This window comes from Labrus bergylta, chromosome 6 (assembly GCF_963930695.1).
Source record: "Labrus bergylta chromosome 6, fLabBer1.1, whole genome shotgun sequence".
In the NCBI taxonomy this organism is placed as follows: domain Eukaryota; kingdom Metazoa; phylum Chordata; class Actinopteri; order Labriformes; family Labridae; genus Labrus; species Labrus bergylta.
In genome coordinates, this window is record NC_089200.1 from 22,330,510 (window position 1) to 22,353,822 (window position 23,313).

The 23,313-nt window shown below is 40.6% G+C and overlaps 2 protein-coding genes across 3 annotated transcripts in view; both read left to right on the plus strand.

Annotated features, from left to right (window-relative positions):
* ralgps2 (Ral GEF with PH domain and SH3 binding motif 2) overlaps positions 1 to 7,621 on the plus strand; it is a 50,684-nt gene extending 43,063 nt beyond the window's left edge. For both annotated transcript variants that reach the window (XM_020631910.3, XM_020631911.3), the window contains 5 exons: positions 803 to 908; positions 1,680 to 1,772; positions 4,781 to 4,886; positions 4,968 to 5,059; positions 5,290 to 7,621. In XM_020631910.3, the coding sequence (XP_020487566.1) occupies positions 803 to 908; positions 1,680 to 1,772; positions 4,781 to 4,886; positions 4,968 to 5,059; positions 5,290 to 5,319 (427 nt within the window). In that variant the 3' untranslated portion in view covers positions 5,320 to 7,621. The remainder of the gene's footprint in view (positions 1 to 802; positions 909 to 1,679; positions 1,773 to 4,780; positions 4,887 to 4,967; positions 5,060 to 5,289) is intronic.
* A 2,174-nt stretch (positions 7,622 to 9,795) lies between these two features.
* fam20b (FAM20B glycosaminoglycan xylosylkinase) lies at positions 9,796 to 21,487 on the plus strand. The gene is made up of 9 exons (XM_020631853.3): positions 9,796 to 9,965; positions 11,059 to 11,347; positions 12,017 to 12,264; positions 12,348 to 12,434; positions 13,672 to 13,781; positions 15,238 to 15,409; positions 15,892 to 16,083; positions 18,695 to 18,754; positions 20,418 to 21,487. Exons 2-9 carry the CDS (start codon positions 11,219 to 11,221, stop codon positions 20,647 to 20,649), a joined length of 1,230 nt encoding a protein of 409 aa, XP_020487509.1. The 5' UTR covers positions 9,796 to 9,965; positions 11,059 to 11,218; the 3' UTR covers positions 20,650 to 21,487.
* The last annotated feature ends 1,826 nt before the right edge of the window (positions 21,488 to 23,313 follow it).

Here is a 23,313-nt window from a genome sequence, read left to right on the forward strand (position 1 = left end):
CTGCTCAGCTCATTACACACAATCTGCTCCTTCTGCTCTGCTACTAACACACTCTGCTCCTCACACACACACACACACATACACACACTCACAAACATAAACCATTTTCACACATTCAAAAATCTCCTGCAAACTCCTTAGATTCGGCTACCCGGAGGGACTTTAGGCTATGTGTGAACACAAACAGCCGCATTTTTCGCGCAGACTTTACCCGGAGTTTCTCCGGCCAGACCCCTAGTATTTTATCCGCAGAATATCCGAGTGGGCTGATGTCTGAACGCAGCTGAATATACTCCAGAGATTTTCAATTTGAGCTCACCTCGAGCCAATGGAAAAAGAATGACGTTTATATACAGTGGCTGCCTAAAGTGTCTGCACATGACCACTACAATCTCTGTGCACATAATTAAACAGCTGCATTATGTTTTGTGTTCTCCTCTATTTTGTGGATGCTGTCATTCCATTGGATTACACATAGCATTGATATAAAGGCAAATATTCTCATTATAACGTCGTGTAGCGGACTCTGTGGCTTCAGCCGCTGCTTCCGCGTTGTTTATTTACGTCATTTACGTCGGCCCCTCCCCTCTGACAGGGATAGTCCCCCGCTGTGAGGAGCATATGTGAACGGCTAGTTCAGGAGAAACTCCGGAGAAGTCCTCCTGTAAATATCTAGATATTATCCGGAGTGCATATGTGAAAACGGCTATAAAGAAGAGGTGGCTGTGCAGTGTGAGTCTTCACTTCAAATTTCTGTGTGTGTGTTTTTAAAGTGTGTTTGTGTTTGTGTTTCATGTTGCAGTTCAGCAGAGTCGGAGGAACTGGCGGTCCATCTTTATCCCGGAGCGGTAACTGTGCAGGGGGTGCTAAGGAGGAAGACAGTGATGAAGGAGGGCAAGAAACCTACAGTACGAATGCCCACATACGCACACATACTCTGTATTTTAGCAAATGATGTTCTGTTGTGTGAAAATAACAGGATGGCCTGTCCCATACTAAGGTTTTACATAGTCGAGTCTGATGCGTCAGATATCTCCCATAGTTGACTGACTGCCAGAATGTTTTTTTGGTTTTTTTCGCGCTCATTGATTCATATTCCCGTTTGAATGTATTTACATCGCTAAGCTATTTGTATTCTAATCTTGTAATAACATTTTATTTTATGATAGGACATCCTTTTATCACTCATTAAGTCTGCATTAATGTGACCTTATAACCATAATAAACATGTCTGATACAACAGACACATACACTGACAACCCAGTGTGTGCTGATCAGACCAGCGACAAACAAACATCGTCTTTTAACTTACCATTTGAAGATTTACCGTCTGTAGGCTACTCTCCTGATCACAATAATCCACCAACAATGAGTCCCCATGATTTAAATCCAGTAAAAGATTTAATTCACACATGTTACGTCCTTAATGATCCACAGAACTGTAAAAAAAAAAAAAAAAAACTCCTATTCTGTTTACCTTTTGATGACACTTAACAGCCAATGAGCGCCTTTGTTGAAAGCAGGTGCCTCCCCCTGTTCTGACGGCCCATTGCATGCGACTGTACTGTTGTAATCTGTTCAGATTGTCAGTCTTTATTCGCTGTTGGAGCTTACTATTTCTTCTCGATCTTCAGTATGTCTGACTCAGTCTGAGCTGCACTGCTCTCTCCTGCCTGCAGGTGGCGTCATGGACCAAATACTGGGTGGCTCTGTGTGGAGATCATCTTTACTACTATCCTGCCAAGTCCCTGAAGGCCACAGAGAGAAAACATGTAAGTAAAGCCTTGTTTATACTTCTGTGTCAAATCAACGTAATAGCTAGTGAAATACTCCACCTACAAATATCACTTTGCAGCAGTGGGATTTCTATGCTAGTTATTTTGCCAGTTTCTGGTTCAAACACATTCTCTGCTTGTAATGTGTACAGGAGACCATGGCGACTAAAACAGAACGTTTTATGCTGGAGCCGATAAATATTGAGCAGCAGTTGATTATACCGGCTTGTAGCGTTCTTCCATCTGCAGAATTTTGAAAACAGTTGCAATACCGGAAATGTTGTGAATGCAGGAAACGCATTGCTACCTGACCAATCTCAAGGCTTGTGGTCTGTGTAGTTTTGATCCGTAGTTTCATTTTTGAGGAGGTGCATGTCAGGCTACGTACGTAGGCTTCTCAATAGGTACAGGGCTACAAGAACCTACAGTGTGGCTTTAAAGCAGAAGAATAAATCAGGCTTAACACACATCCCTTCCTATATTTAAGGAGACATCAAAGTAGAGGATGACAGGAGGTCAGACTGTTTAGGAACAGCTCTGTAACACTTGTTCTTATGCATCTCACACACCTGTCAAACCTCACACACCTGTCACATCTGTCACACCCTCACCTGCTGGTGAACTTGAGCTTCTAACAGAAAAATAAATCTACGGATTTACTGCTTTCTCACTTACTGGCCATTTCCACATGATCCTTGAGCGCAGCGTTCTGTCTCCAACTGTGTTTTTCTCTGTCCGACTGGGTTAATTTCTAAAGCATAATTAATGTGCAGCAGAGTGCAGCCATGAGCAGCTGGACTCAAGTTCACATGGGAATGAAGAAACAACATGTAACTTTGTGTTTTGAAGTTGATTTGTAGTTATTTTGGTGCTGTTGGAGTCAAATTATGTGTTTGTTTTGTGTCATGGTATTTTCCTTTTGGTTGTGTGTTGGCCCTCTACTGGGCACTATGTGTAGCCTGGGCGGATGCTGTGTTTAAAGCAAGGCTCCAGGTGAGGTGGGACAGGTGACTGAATGGAGGCAAACAGTTTTTCTACCGTGTCAGCCTGTTGGAGTTAAGGCATCCAAAGCAGATTTGTTTGTTTTATTTACAGACAGTGGTTCATCATATTTTCCTTTATTGATAAGAAGTTTTTAAAAATAAGTGGATTGAAATATCCAAATCACAACATCAATGGACTGTGTTAATTTTGTCAAGCTAGGCACGCGTCTGAAAGCTTCCGCATTCATCCCTCAAGTGACTTTTCTAAACAATATTGGGTTGTTAAAATTGGTCACTACAGGTGCCTTGTTTGACGTGATGTTTATAAAGTGATGGGATGTGAATGTGATCAACCCAGGCTTCCTGTTGGGGTCGATCTTGTCTGTTCAGCTTGGCCTGTGCATGCAGAGAGATGCATATTTGGAGGTAAGCAGAGTGCAGCTGTCAGGTACCTGAGATGGACGGAGGCTTGGGAATTGGAAACAAAAGCATTTACTAGAGAGGTAGAAATCGGCTCTGGAGTGCGTGGGGTTGGAGCAAAGAGGCACACAGGGATCCTGTGGAAACTGCCAGTTACATACATACACAAGGTGAAGAAACAATGCTGCTTTACTGCACACACACTTACACGAGAGGATGTGAGTGTGTGTTGGGGCACAGCTGGTAGCATTCATCAAGTAATCAGAGTGATGACATCACTGCAGTCCTGTGTGTCCATACTAAAGAGAACCTTATGAAGTCAAACACACAGCAGATTTGTGTGAATGTTTTATACTGTGTACACGTGGTACACTGTGTGCATGTAGTACGGTGTGTACACGTAGTACTTAGACTTAGACTTAGACTTTCTTTATTGTCATTCAAACTTGTACTTCACAGTGCAGATAAGAACGAAATTTCGTTGCATTTGGCTCGTTGTAGTGCAGGATAAAAACAGCAGCAAGTCTTTACATATAAAAAATAAAAATAAGGTGCAGATATAAATAGATATAAAAAGAAAAACTATGAGTAAAAATACTATACAGATAAATATATTGCACGTTATATGTATTTTACAGTCCAGTGAGGTAGTCCTGTGTGGGGGTTTGAGGGGGAATGGAGGGATTATTTTTTCGTGTTTCGTGTTCGTTTCGTGTTACATACTCTGTGTACATGTAGTACTGTGTGTACATGTAGTACACTGTGTGCATGTAGTATACTTTGATACTGATAATCATGGATTTTAATAATTGGTTGTTGCTTTAGATCAAACACTTCATACTGATTGTATTCTTCTGCTCCTTGCGTTGCTTTGTTTGCTCTTTTCACTCAAGTTCAACTTTAACTGAACTTTGTTTATTGCTGTCTTATAATCATCTATACACCACCATCCTGCGTCCTGTGTGTTCATAAGGGGATAATGATTGTTACACAATGTTCAGTGTTACATAAAGTAAAGAGTTCATCATCACAGTACTTTGTTCTGACTGTCAGGGTTATTACATGGGAAATAAAGGTGTTAGCACATGTGTACTTACAGGTGTAATTACAGGAATAACCACAGGTGTTATGACTTGTGTTATTACAGGGGTTATAACCGGTGTTACTGCTGGTGTTAATACAGGTCTCAATACAGGTGAAATAACCGTTGTAATTACATGTGTTACTACAGTTGTGATTATAGGTGTAAATTCAGGTGTAACGTGTAACTTCACATGCTTTTGCAGAGGTTATTTCAGGTGTAACTGCAGTTGTAACTAAAGGTTATTACAGGTATAACTACAGCTGTAATTAGTTATTATAACAGGTGTTATTGCATGTGTTATTATAGTTGTTATTACAGGTGTAACTGCAACAGCTGTTACTACAGGTGTAACTACAGATGTAATTACAGTATTATAACAGGTGTTATTACAGGTGTAACTACAGGTGTAATTACAGATATAACAGTTGTTATTACAGGTGTAACTACAGGTCTAATTACATGGGTTATTTCTGGTGTCTTTTTATTAGCCTGACCTGAGCTGTGTGTTTCCCTCACAGTTTAAATCCACCTCCAGTAAGAGCGTGTGTGTGGTCGGTCTCATGGCCATGATGGCTGACGACCCCGAACACCCTGACGTCTTCCTGCTGACCGACTCAGAGCACGGTGAGACTCACACACAGCAACAGACACACACACATTTTCCACAGGGATTTTACACTCAGACTATTTCTCTCCGTTGCTTAGGTAACACCTACAAGTACCAGGCCGGAAACAGGATAAATGCTCTGCTGTGGTTCAAACACCTGAGTGCAGCCTGTCAGAGCAACAGGCAACAGGTATGATATAAACACAAACACACTGTAACACTCACTCACTCACTCACTCACATAGAGGAGAATGTGTTTCAGTGTTGTTGTGTCGGATGTTGCAGGGTTGTACAGGGGTTGAGATACAAAGAGAAGAGTTGCATATTTCTCATCTTCAGTAAACAGTGTTTTTCTATGCAGCTCTCGACTGTTAGCACCACTTCACTGTGACTTACCTGCTCATCTCATCTGGTCCTCAGGTACCCACAAATCTGATGTCATTTGAGTGAGACATGCTGAAGAGAGAGAGGGGAGCAAAGGAGAGAAGATGTTGAAGATAGAGACGGAGTGAAGGAATGCTGAGGAGGAGGAGGAGAGACTCTAGTGGGAGCTTTCACTGCCATGAGCCCCGCCTCACTGCAGCCTCACCTGCCAACAACTGCCTTAACCAGCCCACCCCCCGTGTGTGTGTGTGTGTGTGTGTGTGTGTGTGTGTTTGTGTGTGTGTGTGTGTGCGTGTGTGAGAGAGTAAGTGTGTGTCACAGACTTTTCATAGGGACACTTGTAATCCTCCTCTGCTTTTTATTGGGTTAGCTGTTTTTATTTGCCCGTCCTGGACGCCCCTCCCTCTGCTGCAGCATCTTTACCTTTTAATCAGCCGAACACACAATCACAACACACACACTCACACAATCACAACACACACAAGCAATCACAAAACATGCACACACCTGATTCTTGAGAATTGAAACACTTTTTTTCTGACTTTATTGTTATTTACTTGTACACACAAGTTGTTGCAAGACTTTTGGGATGAACCACACACAGAAGCAGAAAACACTCTCACACATACCCTCTTTGACACATACACACTAGCACACACACACACACACAGGCCTGTTCTGCATGGTGGTTAACATAAGGGCTCTTATTCTCATGGACTTCAGCAGACTCTGTATGTGTGGACTTTTATTACTGAATTTGTCACATACAGGCGCTGTGTGTGTTCACGTGTGTGTTTGCGTCGGGGGGGGGTGTTGTATATGTTCACACGGTACGATAATCCAGAGTCTAAGCTACGACGCGTGTATTTCTGTGACTAGTGTTGTTGTCTCACACACACATACACACACACACTCTCTGAACACTAAAGTTAGAAACTGTGAAAGAGTCAGAGAGAGAGCATCATGATTTCTCCTCCTCTCTCTGTGTTTTTGCAGACGTTTGAAGCTTCTCGTCTGTTTGTATTATTGTTGTTTTGTTATTGTTTTTTGTTGTGTTTCTTTTTTTTGGTGGGGGGTGGTCACAGTATTACCATGTAGTCAGCGTACTTCAGTCTGTTACATTTGAATGTTACACTTTTGTTTTTCTCTGTTTGTGAATTTTAGTGTTCCTATTATTTTGCTCTTCTTCTTTGAATTTGCTCACTTTAATGTTAACGTGTTCACCTGTGATTAACTGAAGCACCTGGTTAGAAAGAGTGCCAACTGATAAGCCCCGCCCTCAAGCCCTGCCTCCCCAACAGAGCTGTAGATGGTTTAGACGAGTTGCTGCTGTTTCTTCCATCCAAATACAGAAACTCAATCAGGAGGAGAGATTCATCTTTTTCTATCTCCTTTTTACAAACAGCTGTTTACATTAAATGTTTACACAATCCTTCACTCCCCCCCCCCCCCATGGTCTTCATCACCCTGAGGAAGAGTGTTACAGTCTGCATAAACAATCGTTCCGTCTGACTAGAGTTGTCAACAGTTTTAAACTTGGATATGATTCTAGTAATAATCAAATGATATCGATGCCTTTTTTGATACTGCAGCAAAAATAAAAGTCCTAGACACTCAATGTTGGGTAATTTATTGTTTTAAGTAACAAAAAATGCAGGCAAACTCCTGCACACTGTCTGTACCTGGATACCTGGACCTGTGTCCTCACGTGAACCAGAACTGGTAGTTCTGTGAGCCAATCAGAGGATCCACTCTCTGTAAATTACACGATCTTGATGGGTTGGGGGGGACAGAGATTGTGGTCAGTTTATGTCAAACCTCTTTAACCTGTTGAATTTCCCCAAACAGAAACTCATGACAGACGGACGTATACTGTGGAGCTGACCCTGCTAGGTGCTCCCTGTGAGCCTGAGTTTACATGTATTTATGTTTTAAAGAGTTTGGAGATATGTTAAAGCCTTTGAAAAGTTTGGACACATTTGTTTGAGATGTTTCCTGGTTTTTGTTTTCAGGTCGATCTGGGCTAACATAATGACTCGATCCTCCTCTGTCTGAGATCAAAAACTGTCCTTGCTCTCCGTTAAAGATAATGTGTTTATCAGACAAACCTGATGGTCTTTGATTTGTCCTTTATGTCTTTCACTTTGACATCTTCTGAAAGCACATCCTGAATGGACCGTTCAGAGTGAGATCCTCTTATACAGATGTATCAAGGTGTGTGTGAATGTTGTCCTTCTTTGTGAAGGAATGGCTTCATTCTCTGTTTACCAAAAACATTAACTCCCTGTGTGTTGTGTATGGCGTGCGCTGTGACCTCACTGCTGAGTGATGCGCTGAGAACAAATAAACACCCTGTTTTTTTACTCCACCTCAGAGTCTGAGTCTTTGTGCTGTCAGAGCTTCTGAGTGTGTTACAGAGTGTGTGTGTAACAGTTACAGAGTGTGTGTTACAGTGTATGTCTAACAGTGTATCAGTGTGTTACAGAGTGTGTAACAGTGTGTTTAACAGTGTGTTACAGAGTATGTGTAACAGTGTTATACAGTGTGTGTGTAACAATCTGTTACAGAGTGTGTTACAGTGTATGTGTATCAGTGTGTTACAGTGTATGTGTAACTTTTAAAGGGTATATGTAACAGTGTGTTACAGAGTATGTGTAACAGTGTTATACAGTGTGTGTAACAATCTGTTACAGAGTGTGTTACAGTGTATATGTATCAGTGTGTTACAGTGTATGTGTAACTTTTAAAGGGTATATGTAACAGTGTGTTACAGAGTATGTGTAACAGTGTGTAACTGTTACAGAGTGTGTTACAGAGTATGTGTAACAGTGTTATACAGTGTGTGTGTAACAATCTGTTACAGAGTGTGTTACAGTGTATGTGTAACTGTTAAAGGGTGTGTGTAACAGAGTGTTTAACAGTGTGTTACAGAGTATGTGTAACATTTGGTTACAGAATGTGTGTTACAGGAGCTCTTTGCCGATTGCGTTTCCTCAACAGTGCCTCAAAATTTCATTAGGCTTTTGTACGTCAACATTTCATTCCAGTGTGGGAATTTGTGTCGAGGTGCGGGCGTGCAAGAGGGTGGGTGGCCAGTGAACTTGCACTCAATCAGACGTGCACACACAGCGCTGTTCCACTTCACCTGCTCTGATGTTACACATCACCACCGCCTTCACCCCGTTAAGTAGCCTGTCTGTTACTATCTATGATGGATGATCAGCAGTGGAGTGGTTTCACCCCACCATTCAGTCTCGTTGTGTTTTACATTGCAGGAGAGACATAACTGTAAATATCCTGTCTTCGATCCATGGGGCAACAGTTTGTGTTACGGTCAGATAACAGCAGTGTCATCTGTTAAAATGATTTTTTTTATCAAGATCTCAAGAAAACAACTAAAATTAACTCGGGAAAACCAACGTTGTTGTCTCGAGAGAACAAACGAAAGAAGTCCATAGCTCAAGAAAACAATCACAATTTACTCAGCACAGAAAAGGGTTTTATAAAGTGCCTGAATGTATGTCCACTCAGGGATTCTGTAGCCTACTGAAGACAGAATATCACATTTTTAAATGATATTTAGTGTAAGTAAACTGTCTCTGGCAGCTAAGGGTTTGGGATTTTAACAATTACCAGAATTTTAAACTTTTTTTTTTTATATCATCGTTTTATTTGGGATGGGTATACAACGCTCAACAAACTGTACACAGAATGTCAGTATATTCCTTCCCTCCACCAACATGAACACATACATGCATGTCTGCATACCTAGGCCTCCATGCATACACAGAAAAACAAAGCAAAAACAATCCTAACAGTAATACTAATAATACTCTTCATAATAATAGTAAAAATAATAAGACGAGACAAAAACAAAGATAATAATAATAATTATATATCATAGCATCATTGCATTTATCATTGTTGACAACCTTTAGAAAATTCCTCCAAGCAACAGATCAATGGAAGCCAAAGGTCCAGAAAAATATGGCCACGGTTACATTTTTCCAAAGTTAGTTTCTCTAACGGTAAGAATTGTGACAGCTGATCCAAAAACAACTGAAAGGTTGGCGGAGATTCATTTTTCCAAAAAAAGTAATATGCTATTCTTGGCAAAATATGTTACAATTATTAATATTCTGCATTTTTTTTCTATCTAACTGAAAATCTGGGGAGTCATTTAATAAATACAGACAAGGGTTTAAAGAATTGTAAACTTTGATATGATTCTTGAAAAAAGTAAACAATATTAAAACCTGTTTGTTACAACATATATTGAAATGTAATATTTACATTCGCAACAGAAATAGAAGTCCGAGACACCAATTTAATGTATTAATTTATTATTTAGACTAACTCCTACACAATTAATGGCATAGTTTCTGTGCTATTAAGACAGAGCCATCTGTCTTGTACTGAGTCTGACCAAAGAAAAATCGAAGAATCGATCTTAATCATGTGATTCTGTCTTCTTGCTGTCTGTGGTTTGCGCTCTCGCAGCGCTCTGCCGCCCCCTGGTGGCCGCAGGCACCACCTGCAACAGGAGATGTTTCGGAGGTGTACACGGCGGTCCGGGGAGGAACCGAACGGAGCAGAGGAGCTACCGGGAGAAGCGAGTAGAGGAGCCACCGGGACTGTTATCACCGGGACACAAACACAGCTGCTACAACAACAAAACAGACACACAGCGGGAGGAGTGTGAGTGATCGGAGGTAAGAGAGGAAACTACTGACGACATCACGTTAGCTGGTTTAGGTAGCCAGCTAGCGGCTGGAGCTAACCTGTAAGGTGTACAGCGGTTTGCTAAGCTAATTAGCTCTGAGGTAAAGAAGTGTTACGTTAGATATACAGTGACATACAGAGGACATAATGCGGTAATAACCCGGTAAGCTTCCAGTACACCGTTTGTCAGTGACGTTAAAGAAACAGTGGTGTGTGTACCAGTCTGTGTTTGCTAAGGGTTAGCTGTTAGCTGGTGTTAAAACAGGCAGAGACTTCATGAAAGAGCGACTGTGTTCACAGACTGCCTGCGTGGACCTGATCCTCCACAGATCCTCCACAGTCCCGATCCTCCAGAAGAGGATTTCACTAAATCATTGGCAATGTTTTTGTTCAATTTAGACTGAGTTTGTCTGCAATGTTGGTGATTAAAACCAAGATGTTCCCCAGTCTTTTGAGTGTCTGGGTCATATTTTTGTTGCTGTGGTGTCAATGTTTGATTTTCTACCAGAATCATATCAAAGGTTATAGCAGCTAACATTATAACTCTGTTGAACAGGCCTGGATCTTCGTCATGGTTGTTTAGTTACTTAGTTTAAACTATAATACAATTCCAGTGGGAAAAAAAATTGTATTGTAATTCTCAATCATATATTTTATTTTTACTTTATGTTTTGAATTTCAGTTTGGTTTACATTTGTTTTGAATGCTGGTTTGTTTATTTAAGTTAAGTTTTCACTTGTTTTAGTGTTTTTTATTATTATTATAAAGATATAAAAGCAGAACGCTGGTGAACGGCAGAACTCCTGCTCTCAGAGGACAATTAAAATAATAATTACATTAATTTAAAGGGATATAAAACAGAACTGGTGTAATTAAAGAACTGCTGGTTGTTCTCTCTCTCTCTCTCTCTCTCTCTCTCTCTCTCTCTCTCACCTTGTCCAGAGCAGATCCAGATTGGCTCCAGCTGGACTTTAGATCTGGGTCAATCTCGCCCTGAGGGGGCAAAAAGATAATCAGATAATCGATCAGTTTATTGATCCTGACGTTGCTCCTCCCCGCTTATCTTTGTTTCTATCTCATCAGGTGATATCCTGTCTGCTGACAGTGTAGCTCCGCCCCTCAAAGAGTCTGTCTGACGGGACAGGTGGGTGGGCGGTGGTGACAGGGCGCTGGAGGTGCCATGTATCAGGGGTGAGGGGGATCAGCTGCGGGGGACACACGGAGTCGGGTGAGGAGGGGGGAGATGAAGCTCAAACAGCGCATGGTGGTGCTGTGTGCCGTGCTCCTCCTGCTCGGCCTCGCCAAGATCTTCCTGCTGGACGGAGGAGAGGGCTCTGCTTCCAGCCGACGGGACCTCAGAGCTTTCCGCAAGGTCAGGGACCAATCAGCTATCAGCATTATCTCCATCCAATCAGTTGCTAGTATGATTCGTCACTTTATCGATCAGCTGTGGCCTTCCTCAACCTCTTCAGCCCTCTGAAATCAACTTTTTTATAACAGCATCGTCCAAAACTGTACCAAACATTTTGCCTTTAAAGCTGAGGCTGCTGTCTTAAGTCTCATCATGTTGTTTGTTGTCCTGATAACGAGAACACCACTTCCATAGTAAACATAATGACATCACAAAATACTCCAGTATGCACTGAGAGAGCATTTTATTATCTTGATGAGACACTCTGCTCACGAAATGAGATTTTAACACTGTTTTAAGGAAACTTCGATGACAAAATGTATGACTAGAATCACGGATCGGCTTTGATCCATTTCTCCACTCGCTCCAACATCTCTGCGTTTATGTACTAATACCACAAGACAGTTTTCATCAATCTGTGACTTTTTAATATCGCGAGCTTTGTGCCACTCAGTGGTTTTATGTGCCGTGATTCCCCCCACTTTGATGTCACATGCATACCGACTATACTACAGATCATTAGAATAACAGGTTGTGTTGTTTTAAAACAAATATTTGGACGTCCTCGAGCTCAAAAACGTTTTCTCTTGCTGTCTCTAAAAGCTTCATTTCTGTTTTTTGCACCCACAGATGGAGGCAGGCCTCTCTCTCTCCCGGGGGGCTCGCCTCACCCACACCCTGCAGTCTCCGTGGGAGATAGCAAGTCAGTGGGTGGGTCCGAGGGAGGTATACCCAGAAGAGACCCCCGAGCTAGCGGCCGTGCTCACCTCGCTCAGCTCCGCCCGGATCGAGCGAGCCGACGTGGGCTACAAGGGGACACAGTTAAAGTCCCTGCTGGTGCTGGATGGGGGTCAGAAGGTCGTCTTCAAACCCAAGAGGTCAGACCTGTTAGCGAGGGGTGCGGGGTCCAGCTGTGTGTGTTTCACAGTAATTCAACTGTTTCTCTCGCTCTCTCTCTCAGGTATAACAGAGACTATGTGGTGGAGGGCGAGCCGTACGCAGGCTATGACAGACACAATGCTGAGGTAGCTGCTTTTCACCTGGACAGGTGAGTACACGTCAGCATAACAGTGTCTGACTGGTTACTTGTATGACATGTTAGTGGGCACGCCCTAAAAAAACAAGGAGTGACACCTGGAGAGGTTTTCGAATGATGTGTCTCTGTGCAACTGAAATCTAACCAGGGCTTCTGTAGGTTCTGAAATGTCTGAAAAAGTATTTTTTGTGGGTTTGCTTGTCCACATGACAGTTCACAACATTTAATGAAGCATGTTTAAACTCTTTCACAAACTGCCAACAGAACAGAGAGGGAGATGAAGGTGGGGAAATTCAAGGTTGAGAAAATCTTACTTTGAGTAAACAGGAACTGTTGGACAAACAACGATAATGTTGCGACTTGCAAAATATGCACAACAAAATCAACGTTGGACAATGGAAATCAAAGCTGTTACATCCCACATGATTCTGTTTCAATAAGTTGTGTAAGTGTTCCTTTAAAAAAATATAGAATCTGTACACGAGGCGTCTTGATTTCCAACATGGAAAGTGTTCTGTTTCCGTTTGTAGTCCGACCTGTATCGACCTATCAAGTATCAGCAGGCTTTGTGTATGCAGGAAAAAAACAGTTTGTGTGGACGGAAAAAGCAGACAGAACGTCCTCCGCAATTATGACACTCCAGCTCCCATTACTAGTTATCTAAAGAGGATTTATATGTCTCTGTAAATGGATATTTGCATAAATGTAAATCGAACAACTAATTACCAATCAAACAAAACCAAAAATCTGCATTACGCTATGTTATTAAAGCCAATCAATGTTTAGATTTCCAGACTTCCTTAAATGCATCATAAATAATCTGATCTCCTTTCAACAAACAAACATTTTTTTATTATACATTTTTTATTAAATGTTTATTTTGAGCTTCTTACTCCTTTATTTAGAGATAGGACAGTGGATAGAGTCAGAAATCGGAGAGAGAGTGGAGAATGACCCGGGCCACCTGATCATTACAGCCTTAGTACATAGAGTGCGTGCACTACTCTACTGGCACCCCACAAACACTAAGAGGTGTTTTCTTCTCCTCTTGAGGACAGACCGGACGATCAGACCATGATAGACCATAATTAGAGACCATATAGACAATGACAGACCATGATAGTCGATTACTAACAATTATTGTCAATGACTGTTGATGAGTTAATTATAGACCATGATACACAATGATAGCTGAGGGGTTCTGAGATTATGAGTAATTTCAAGTAATACCTGTGTGTCCTCTCTTCAGGATCCTGGGCTTCAGGAGAGCACCTCTAGTGGTGGGGAGGTATGTTAACCTGCGGACCGAGATAAAACCTGTGGCCACAGAGCAGCTGCTGGGCACCTTCCTCATGCAGGGTCAGTATTTTTTTTTTATTAACACCTGTGATACAGTCGTGTCGGAGTCAGACTGTTGCTGTGTGAGTGACTTTTCTAACCTGATCAGTCTAAACCAACTCTGTTTCCTCCTGTCTCATGTTCAGAGGACAGAGGTGTGTGTGTGGGCGCGCGTGTGTGTGAGAGTCATTGCAAGTGTGTTTAAAACAAACACGTTCAACTAGCAGAGTTTAAACCACAGAAGAAGAGGTGGTGACACTCTCACTGCGAGGATAAAAATGTATTAAAACTAAAATGTCCGTGCAGCAGATTCAAGCTCTGAGGTCAGACCTGAGAGGTTCTGCTCACCTGTGAGAACAACTTCATTCATTGGTCCATCCATAGAAGAAGAAGAAAAAGGCAGGAGCCATTCAGGGACATTTATCCATCAAACATGTGATGGACAGAGTGTCTCTAATGAGAAGGTGTACTGCTTTAACTCATCTTCATTTTTAAATGAGAGCAAATATGTTGTTAGAACCATATAATTTGTATGATGACGTCACCTTTGGTAAAGTGAAGTTTTGATGATTTTGGTCTATGTTAAATAGACCAAACAGAAGGACATGTTTAATGTCCAGGAGAACACACATGAAGACGTGAGATGAACACATCAGACAAACAAAAAGAGGCTGAGCTAAAGTTAGCAGCAGCTCTTCTTCCTCCTGACATCTTGATATCAAACTGCTCCATTCAGGGTTCATCTACTCTAGTTATAAAAACTTTATTTTATAAAAAAATTAATGAAGTACAGATATAAACTTGAGAATAAACTAGATTCTGGTTTCCTCATATTTCTGTCACTGTCCTCAAACTTTAGCTTTATTTAATTATTATAAAACTAATATGAATGTGATTAGAGATCAGTTAGAAACAATCACGTGATCATATTTTGGCTGTGATGATAAAAAGATTTCAGATGGTTGAAAATGAAACACAGGTGGACAGAGATATTCCTGAACAGCTGAGCGAGGTACAGGCGTGTTGTAACTATTACCTGACATTATTGAGTCAATATGTCAACTCGAACAGCTCATCTGTTTATACACATACTGTTATTCAGGTTATATTACAAACTCAGATCAATATGTTCCGTCTAGAATGATTGAGTTGCTTGTTCTGTCCACTAGATGGTGCTGCAGGAGGTTGTTTCAAACAAATATGAAGAACACATTTTTACATTTCACTTTGGTTACTTAAGAAGGTGCTTTCATTTTTTCTTTGTACAGCATAATTTTTTCATGAAACCTTAATTTTTTTTGTCTACATTTTCTGTTACTGCAAAATAAAAATAAAAGAGAGAGTAGCACCGTGAAATGTTCCTCTCATTAGTTGGTAGTTTAACAGTTTTTTTTTTCAGAGCTCAATAATTGTTGATTTAAAGAAATAAATCAAAATAAATGTTATCAATACTCACAGAATGTCTCCTCTTCTGCAGGTAATAACTCCTGTTTTTACGGGAAGTGTTATTACTGTCGGGAGAGCGAGCCAGCGTGTGCAGACGGAGAGATGATGGAGGGCTCTTTAACTCTTTGGCTACCGGACGTGTGGCCTCTGCAGAAACACAGACACCCCTGGGGACGCACTTACAGGGAGGGCAAACTGGCCAGGTGAGACACACCTGAGACCTGAATGAGCATCAACCTGAATCTGTAAACGCACATATACACCCGTTTGTTTTAAGGTTGTCCCAAGCTTATAAAACTTAAAGTGTTTTAAAAGGAAGCAATCTGTTATTTAATTGCTGATTGTATCGAAAATTACTGAAACTTTAAAAAAATAAACTACACCTTCTCTGTCAGACAGGTGTGCAAGAGATGAACGATCAATCAAACACTTTACATAAACTCTTGCACACTGAAAAGTTAACAATGTATTTGTGCAATTCAGACAGTGTGCAGGAGTTATTAAAATTGAATTTTTGTTAATCAAATACAAGAAATTATCAAATTGTAGTCGTCTAGGACTTCTCATTTTGTTGTCCTGGTTACAAACGGGTACTGTTATCGTTTGATTTTGACTAGAATCATTTCAAAGTTTAAAATTCTGGTGTGTGTGCGCCTGTGCTTGTGTGTGTGTGTTCATTGACCAGGTGGGAGTATGATGAGAGTTACTGCGAGGCGGTGAAGAAGATGCCCCCGTACGACGCCGGCCCACGTCTGCTGGACGTCATTGACACGGCCATCTTTGATTACCTCATCGGTAATGCCGACCGTCATCACTACGAGAGTTTCCAGGATGACGGTGGCGCCAGCATGCTCATCCTGCTCGACAACGCCAAGAGGTCGGTTAAAACATTTTCATTATATCGGAAGAACACTCAACAAACTACAATTTATCTCAAACAAGTTTAATTATTCTGAGTCAAGGCTGTTGATTATTATTTTGTTCTTCTTTAAAAAGTCCTTCCACATCTTTCAACCCTGAAAAATCTAAATGTAGCTCATTCAGGACATGTCTGCTTTGACTTTTCTTGTTCATATTATTCCTACTTTCAGAAATATTTAACTTTTTCCCAAAAGTTGGGATCATTGAATTGGCAGAATGTTCAAAATGTCCCATTTTCACATTTCTTCAACCTAATTCAAAGCCTTAAACCTCGTTCATACATTCTCACAGAAACGTACCTCTTATCTAACCTTTAAAATATTCCCGACACTTTGGGCTTTTTCAGTATCATTTAGACTTTTTCATATACACTGATTTTCTGCTCTAAAAGAAATTGTGTGTTTGACACAGAATGTTCAGACTCAGGGCCGGAAAATATCTCAAGTCACCTCCTTGAAAAAGTGATACTTAAACCTCCATGTTTTCCTCCACATACACAAAAAAGGCATCAAACCGTAGGTAATGTTGTGTTTCTTGTTGAAATTGGTTAAACAGCAAAAGAATGCAAACTTTAGCCAGTACATACCCAGCTGAAACAGAAGCTTGATCAAGTTCCCCATTTACTCCAATGTTTTCATTATTTCATAATTTTCTAAAGGAACCAGAAGAGAGAATGTTTTATCTCCCTCTCCTGGACAAATTCTTAGGAGTAAAAACATGAATTGTCATAATTGCTTCATAAAAGCCTTGAGGTGCTTATGTTGTGTTTGATAATAGCCAGTGTTTCTCCGATATGCCATATATATGCCTATATGTCATATGACCTTTATAATTGCGACAAGCGATATAGACTAAAATAATATACAGGACTCGTTTGCGGTGGGGCGCTGGTGGCACAGTGGTTAGTGCGCACGCCCCATGTATGGTGGCATTGCTCCTCCAAGCGGGCGGCCCAGGTTCGAATTCCACCTGTGGCTTCTTTCCCGCATGTCATTCCCTACTCTCTCTCTCCCTGATTTCCAACTCTATGCACTGTCCTGTCTCTCCATTAAAGGCACAAGAAGCCCCAAAAATCAATCTTTAAAAAAAAGGACTTGTTTGCGGATAAATAATGGTCTAAATCTATTCATATTTGAGATAAAGACAAGCAGTAAAAAGTATGACAATCACCCAGATCTGATCCACTAAAGAGGATGATGACTAAGATGTATAATGGCACCAGAAAGCCTGAATGTGAGACTATTCTTATTAGTCTGTTTGCTTCATAGAATGGGCTTCTTTTTTTTCTGACAGATTGACAGTTAGTAGTGAGAACAATGAATTGACAAAACAAACTTTCCCAAAAGCACTGACATCTGATTCAACAGTGCAGCATCAATGCTGTTAGGTCAGAGGATTACAGAGTGGGTCTGAGTAAGTGTAGTAGCCTTTATTTTCTCTCATACTCTGCTAAGTGAAACCCCTGCATGTTGAGAGGATCTAACACTGGTTAAAAAGAAAAGAAGCCCAATTCTCCTTTACAATAATTCACTAGGCTACATGTTTAAAATCAAGTAGGCAGAAGTATACCTTATGAAACATTTAAGATTAGTTTGAGGGAATAGTGGCTTTAAAATGTGGCAGAGGCCACACAATTTGGGCTTTTACAGCCAATAATTTTCTCCGGGGGTGCATGAACAACACATTTTAAACAAACAGGCATTCAGGATTCATTTTAGCAGTTTAGCTTTAGCTATTCAACATATTCGACACACGTTGCAGAGTCTTTCTTTAATTAGTAAGTGTATTCAGCTTTCAAACTACAATTTCTACAATTTATTCCTCTCAAACATTACTGACATTATCAACCTCTTCAGAACAAGAATTAGCAGTAACATCCAACATTCACAGCTTAATATCTTTATAAATGACATTCTCTAGTTTGCTGTTAAGACATTTTTCCCATGGTGTAACTTTATTTAAAATGATGAACTATTCAGAACCTGTTTACGTTTATTTATAGAAATTCAGAATTGGTTTTCTTGAAATGTTTTACAGTGTAAAACTTAACAGCACCCATCAGATATAAACACGTTTATCTCAAGGTGGTTGAGCTGGAGCTTCATACTCTGGAATAAATGACTTCTGTGGAATAAATCAGGAACCAGAGCCAGAGTTCAGTTTAATATTTAATACAAAAAGACAGTCAGTCAATAAAAAGAGAGAGAGCATGTGTCTGTCTGTAAGGGTCAGGTCTGTTCTCCCTGTTGGTTTATTTCATCAGAGGGGGTCAGGTCTGTGCTCCGTGTTGGCTTGTTCCGTCAGAGGGGGTCAGGTCTGTGCTCCGTGTTGGTTTGTTCCATCAGAGGGGGTCAGGTCTGTGCTCCGTGTTGGTTTATTCCATCAGAGATGATTCAGCATGTAGAAAAAAAAGGAAGTTGAGTTTCAGACAGATCCTACTGCGAGCCTTGGATTGTTTCTGAATGACAGTTTGTATTTTTAAATAAAGGTTTTAGTGAAACTGCTCTTTTGTCTGACAGCACAACAATTCTCTGGGTTTTATTTTTTCTTCTATGTTTTTATTTCAGCTTTGGGAATGCAGCCCTGGACGAGCGCAGCATCCTCGCCCCTCTCTACCAGTGCTGCATGTGAGTCCTATAATTGTTATTATTAATGATCTATGTTAATAACATATGTTATCAATGGGTGTCCAACGGTTCACACGGGTCGCGGTTCGGTAAGAATTCAGTTCAACAGGAGAAAAAGTCCTGGGTGCATATTTCTAGGTTTTTCTTATTAATTAAACGAAAGTCATGAAAATGACAGTTTGTTCCAACTAGTGTTATTAAGAACTACCTGTGATAGTAGGTACATTTGAGTTAAAATCTCCCATGCCAATTAGTTGTTCCCGCAGTAACAACTACTATTCCTGGGGTCTAAACAAAAAAAACCACACAAAAACAAGCTCAATTAAATTCACAACATTAATTCACAATTTTTATGACGTTTGCAGTCACATATTTATCAACGGTGGGACAAAGTCATTGTCCAAACAAGTACACCAAAATACAGTGCATTGTGGGTTGAATTTGGCCATCTGTAAATGATGTCAAATTGGATTTGCTGAGCATGACAAACGTTAGCATTGCTAACAACACCATCCTTCAGACCTCCTTACAGGTTAACGCGCTGATGCCTGTGATAAGTGTGGTTACACCGGTCTACAGACTACTAATAACTTTATTTCCATTTTATAGATGAAAATAAGCTACTGTCAAACTGCGCAGCGCTACGGGTTGCCATTGTTCCATTGTCTTGTGTACTTTCAAGTGATAGTGCAGGCTGGATGACAGCAGCAGCTTCTGACAGAAGCTACACAGTGTTTCCCCTAGGTTTACAGCGTTGGAGGGGTGGGGACAAGCCAACACGATGACACAAACACTTGAAGGAATCTTGGTGTTCATGTGTTACTTTTAATGACAGAAGTCCTTTTCTATTGGAAAGGTATCCTTAAATGACTTCTTTCCCTGATTTCCCACTCTAGCCACTATCCTGTCTCTACAATAAAGGCACAAAAAGAGGTTGGGGGATATAATGGTAGGGGAAACACTGCTACATGTAGCATTCAGGTGCTCCTTGGATGGTCACAGTTTCCGAGTTGGGAAGTCATTCATCCAACTTCAGTGTGTTCACGTGTTTTCAGTTAAAAAAGTCTGAATGTTGTAACTATAACAACAGACAGCGTGGATGCTACGAAGACGATGTGTGTAATGTCTCTGTTACAAGTTATATTTAAGCAAAACATTGCTTAAATATAAGCTTAAACATAAGTGAATTAGCCTATTGAATATTATAGTAACATTAACAAAACATACTGTATTTTGCCCACCATGTTGATGAGGAATATGTATAGGCACCTAATTCAATTCAATTTCCCACTTGTTGTTCCGACTTGAGCAGGTGCTTCTGTACATTTTCCAACTCGAAAACTAGTTTTCTAGATGTGTCTGACACCACATGAATGCAGCTACAGCCCCAACTAGTGACACGTGGCTATGGTAAACAAAATTTGACAGGCTTTGGTGCGCTTCACAGAGTGCTGTCTGAAAGCAAAACAAATGCAAATATGCAACAATGTTGCAACCTCATCCTTAAATCGCACCGAGTCCACTGAACTTTATATGTGAAAGCGATATATGTGTGTCACATGGATTTCAATTTTCTATATTTGTTTAAATGTTTTCATTGTATTGCATGGTGTCGTACATCCCTGGTTTTTTGATGGTTGTCTCTATTCTGTGTGTGTGCCAGGGTGCGGGTGTCCACCTGGAATAGGTTGAACCTGCTGAGGGGCGGAGCTCTGAGCTCAGCGATGCGTCAGGCTCTTGGATTCGACCCCATCCAGCCAGTCCTGTCCGAGCCTCACCTGACAGCTCTGGACCGCCGTCTGTCGGGCATCATAGCAACAGTGAAGCAGTGCATGGAGAGTCAGGGCGCAGACAATACGCTGATCGAGGACCGCATCAACCTCCCCCACCCCTGAACATATAGAAATGCTGAGGTGAGGGGAGGAGAATGGATGTTTTGTGCCTCTCTGACAGCAGGACCCTTTGTGGACTCTCTGAGGACTGATGTACATACAGGACAGAGCCTGGTCCCGCCCCACGCCATTTTATCAGGCTGTCTACAGTCATAAACTGAAGAGTCGACTTTGATGAACAAAAATAAATTGAATCCGGATTTAAATAAGGTTTTTTTTCTCCTGAACTCTGATTGGAGGAGAGAGGAGCTCCTTCACTGTACAGACGAATCTCCGTAGTGACCGAAAATATACATCTGTGATTAAAAATAATATGTGAGTGATTGAGAGAGTGAGAGAGTGAGTGGTGCGCAATACTGTGCCATATATAAGAAGCTACTGATGGGACAGACTTGAAAGGGGGTTCATGTTCATTATTAAATTCTGATGTATTTAACTGATCTCAGGTCTGTGTTTGTTTGAATAACCCTTTAGATTAACGTCATGTTGCGCTCATTCTCATATCTGAACTCTGTGTTCACAATGATTGTAAATCCTCACTTTAAGGGTTGTTACATTACCAAAGTTTCAACTTTGATATGATTGTAGTTCAAATCAAATGATATCAATACTTGTTTGATACCATGGCAACGAAAATAGAAGTCCTAGACACCCAATATTTGATAATTTATTGTTTTAATGATTAAAAATTGCAGGTAAACTCCTGCACACTGTCCTAATTGAACAAGTATGTTGGCAACATGTATGTGCTATTAGTGCTATTTAGTCAGTGTGCTGGGGGTTTCCCTTATAGTCATTACTCTTTGATAATATGGATCAATAAAGAATAGAGTGTATCATTTTTAGAGAACTAGTATCGATATGTTTTGAAAACCTTGATTGCTTTGACTCTTCAGCCTCTCTGTGTGGTTAAAGGTAAGTCGTCATGTTTCTGATCTGAATCATTAGACAGTCTCAGATATTCAACTGCATAATCCAGCTTTTTTATGTGGTCTCATAATGTGAGGGTTCAGGTATGGTTTTGAAGGGGAGGGGGTGTGGTTTGCACACAGCTGTCTTCAGCCATGATCCCCTGAAGCTGCACAGACTACAGCTGTTTGTAACTTTTTTTTGTTAGGGGTCAGGTATGGTTTTGAGGGGGGAGAGGGTGTGTGATTTTCACACATTGAATTATTCAGCTGTCTTCAGCTTTAATCCCCTGAAGCTGCACAGACTACAGCTGTTTGTAACTTTTTTTTGTTAGGGGTCAGGTATGGTTTAGAGGGAGGGTTTTTTCACATGACATTTCTTGATCCTCTGATGCTGCAGCGGTTTGTAATTTTTTTGTTATTCAGATGTTTTGAATAGTTCTGTTTTTGGTGCTTTTTGTGTGTGTGTTAGAGGATGTGTGTGGGCAGCTGCTGATGAACACACTCAGATTTTCCTGATCTATCCCTGTGTTTCTGTCCATCATCTGAAAACTTCAGTGTGTTCACTGAATGAGTGTGTAAGCAGATACTGTATGTGTTCTTACAGACCTGCCTCTGATGGAATTCCCCTGTTAAAGCTTCTCTTACAGACATCACACATAACTTGAGACACACAAACTGAGAGAAGAGGATAAAGTAGAACAGCATCACTTTGCAGTGTTGTGCAGTTTTGTGTTCGTGTCCACATGCACCCAGAAGCAGTGAAACAACACAGTGCCCCCGCTAGCCAGCTTCCATCAGATATAGACTTTCAGCTAGTCACCTGTTTCGTTTTGGCTCAGCAGGTGTTCTAGTCAGTACATGAACCAAAACATTGAAACTGATGTAAACCACAGAGAGAGTGAGTGAGAGAGAGTGAGAGAGAGAGAGAGAGAGAGAGAGAGAGAGAGAGTGTGTGTGTGTGTGTGTGTGTGTCTCACACCTGTCATGTGGCATGTTCAGTCTGATCATTCTCCGTCTGGTCTCATAAATCCTCTACATCCTGTAAATTTGTCTTTTTAATGTTCATTTTATCGAAGTATTGTTACTTTACTTATTGTTATTTTTATCTCTGCTTTGTAAGGTGACCTTGAGTGTTTTAAAAAGGCGCCTTTAAATAAAATGTATTATTATTATAATTATAAAAACACTGCGTACACTGGTTTAAAGCCAATGTTGTTAAACACTCTAAAGTCAAGCAGGGGGCAACTCCATTGTTTTTAAAAGCAGCCTGATTGTATAGAGGTCTATGATAAAATGTTCGTACTTGTCAGTTGATTTATTCCCTTAATGAACATTTTCCTATTGAGTTTATCTAGATCTAGTTTCAAGCCTTCCTCAATACAGCATGATGTTCATTTAGTAAATTATGGTCAGATTTTGAGTCAAATAGACTAGAAAGAGGGTTTCGGGTGGGGCTAACATTGCCTACCTGAAAAAGTCTTGGTAAGTGTTTTATTGCATTAAAAGAAGCTGTAAGAATGGGTAAAGAAGTGGATAATGGACCATATCAATTGTGTTCCAGTGTAGTGTGTTGTTGGGTTATGTATTGATGACAGTAGTATAAATAGTGTAGATCATGTTGCAGTAATAATAATAATGTAATTTGTCCGGATTGTTTGACTATGATTTGCTAGTGTATCATTTTAATTCTCATTATCTTGCTTCCTTCATCCTCAACATACCACTAATACCAGAAAAAGAGAAAAATTATAATAAT

What these genes read in the sequence shown, in the direction of transcription:
- fam20b (XM_020631853.3), top strand. Translation starts at nt 11,219, where the DNA reads ATGAAGCTCAAACAGCGCATGGTGGTGCTGTGTGCCGTGCTCCTCCTG. An exon ending in AGGGAGGGCAAACTGGCCAG is followed by an intron (nt 15,410 to 15,891) that starts GTGAGACACACC and finishes TTCATTGACCAG; the next exon opens with GTGGGAGTATGATGAGAGTT. An exon ending in CCTCTCTACCAGTGCTGCAT is followed by an intron (nt 18,755 to 20,417) that starts GTGAGTCCTATA and finishes TGTGTGTGCCAG; the next exon opens with GGTGCGGGTGTCCACCTGGA.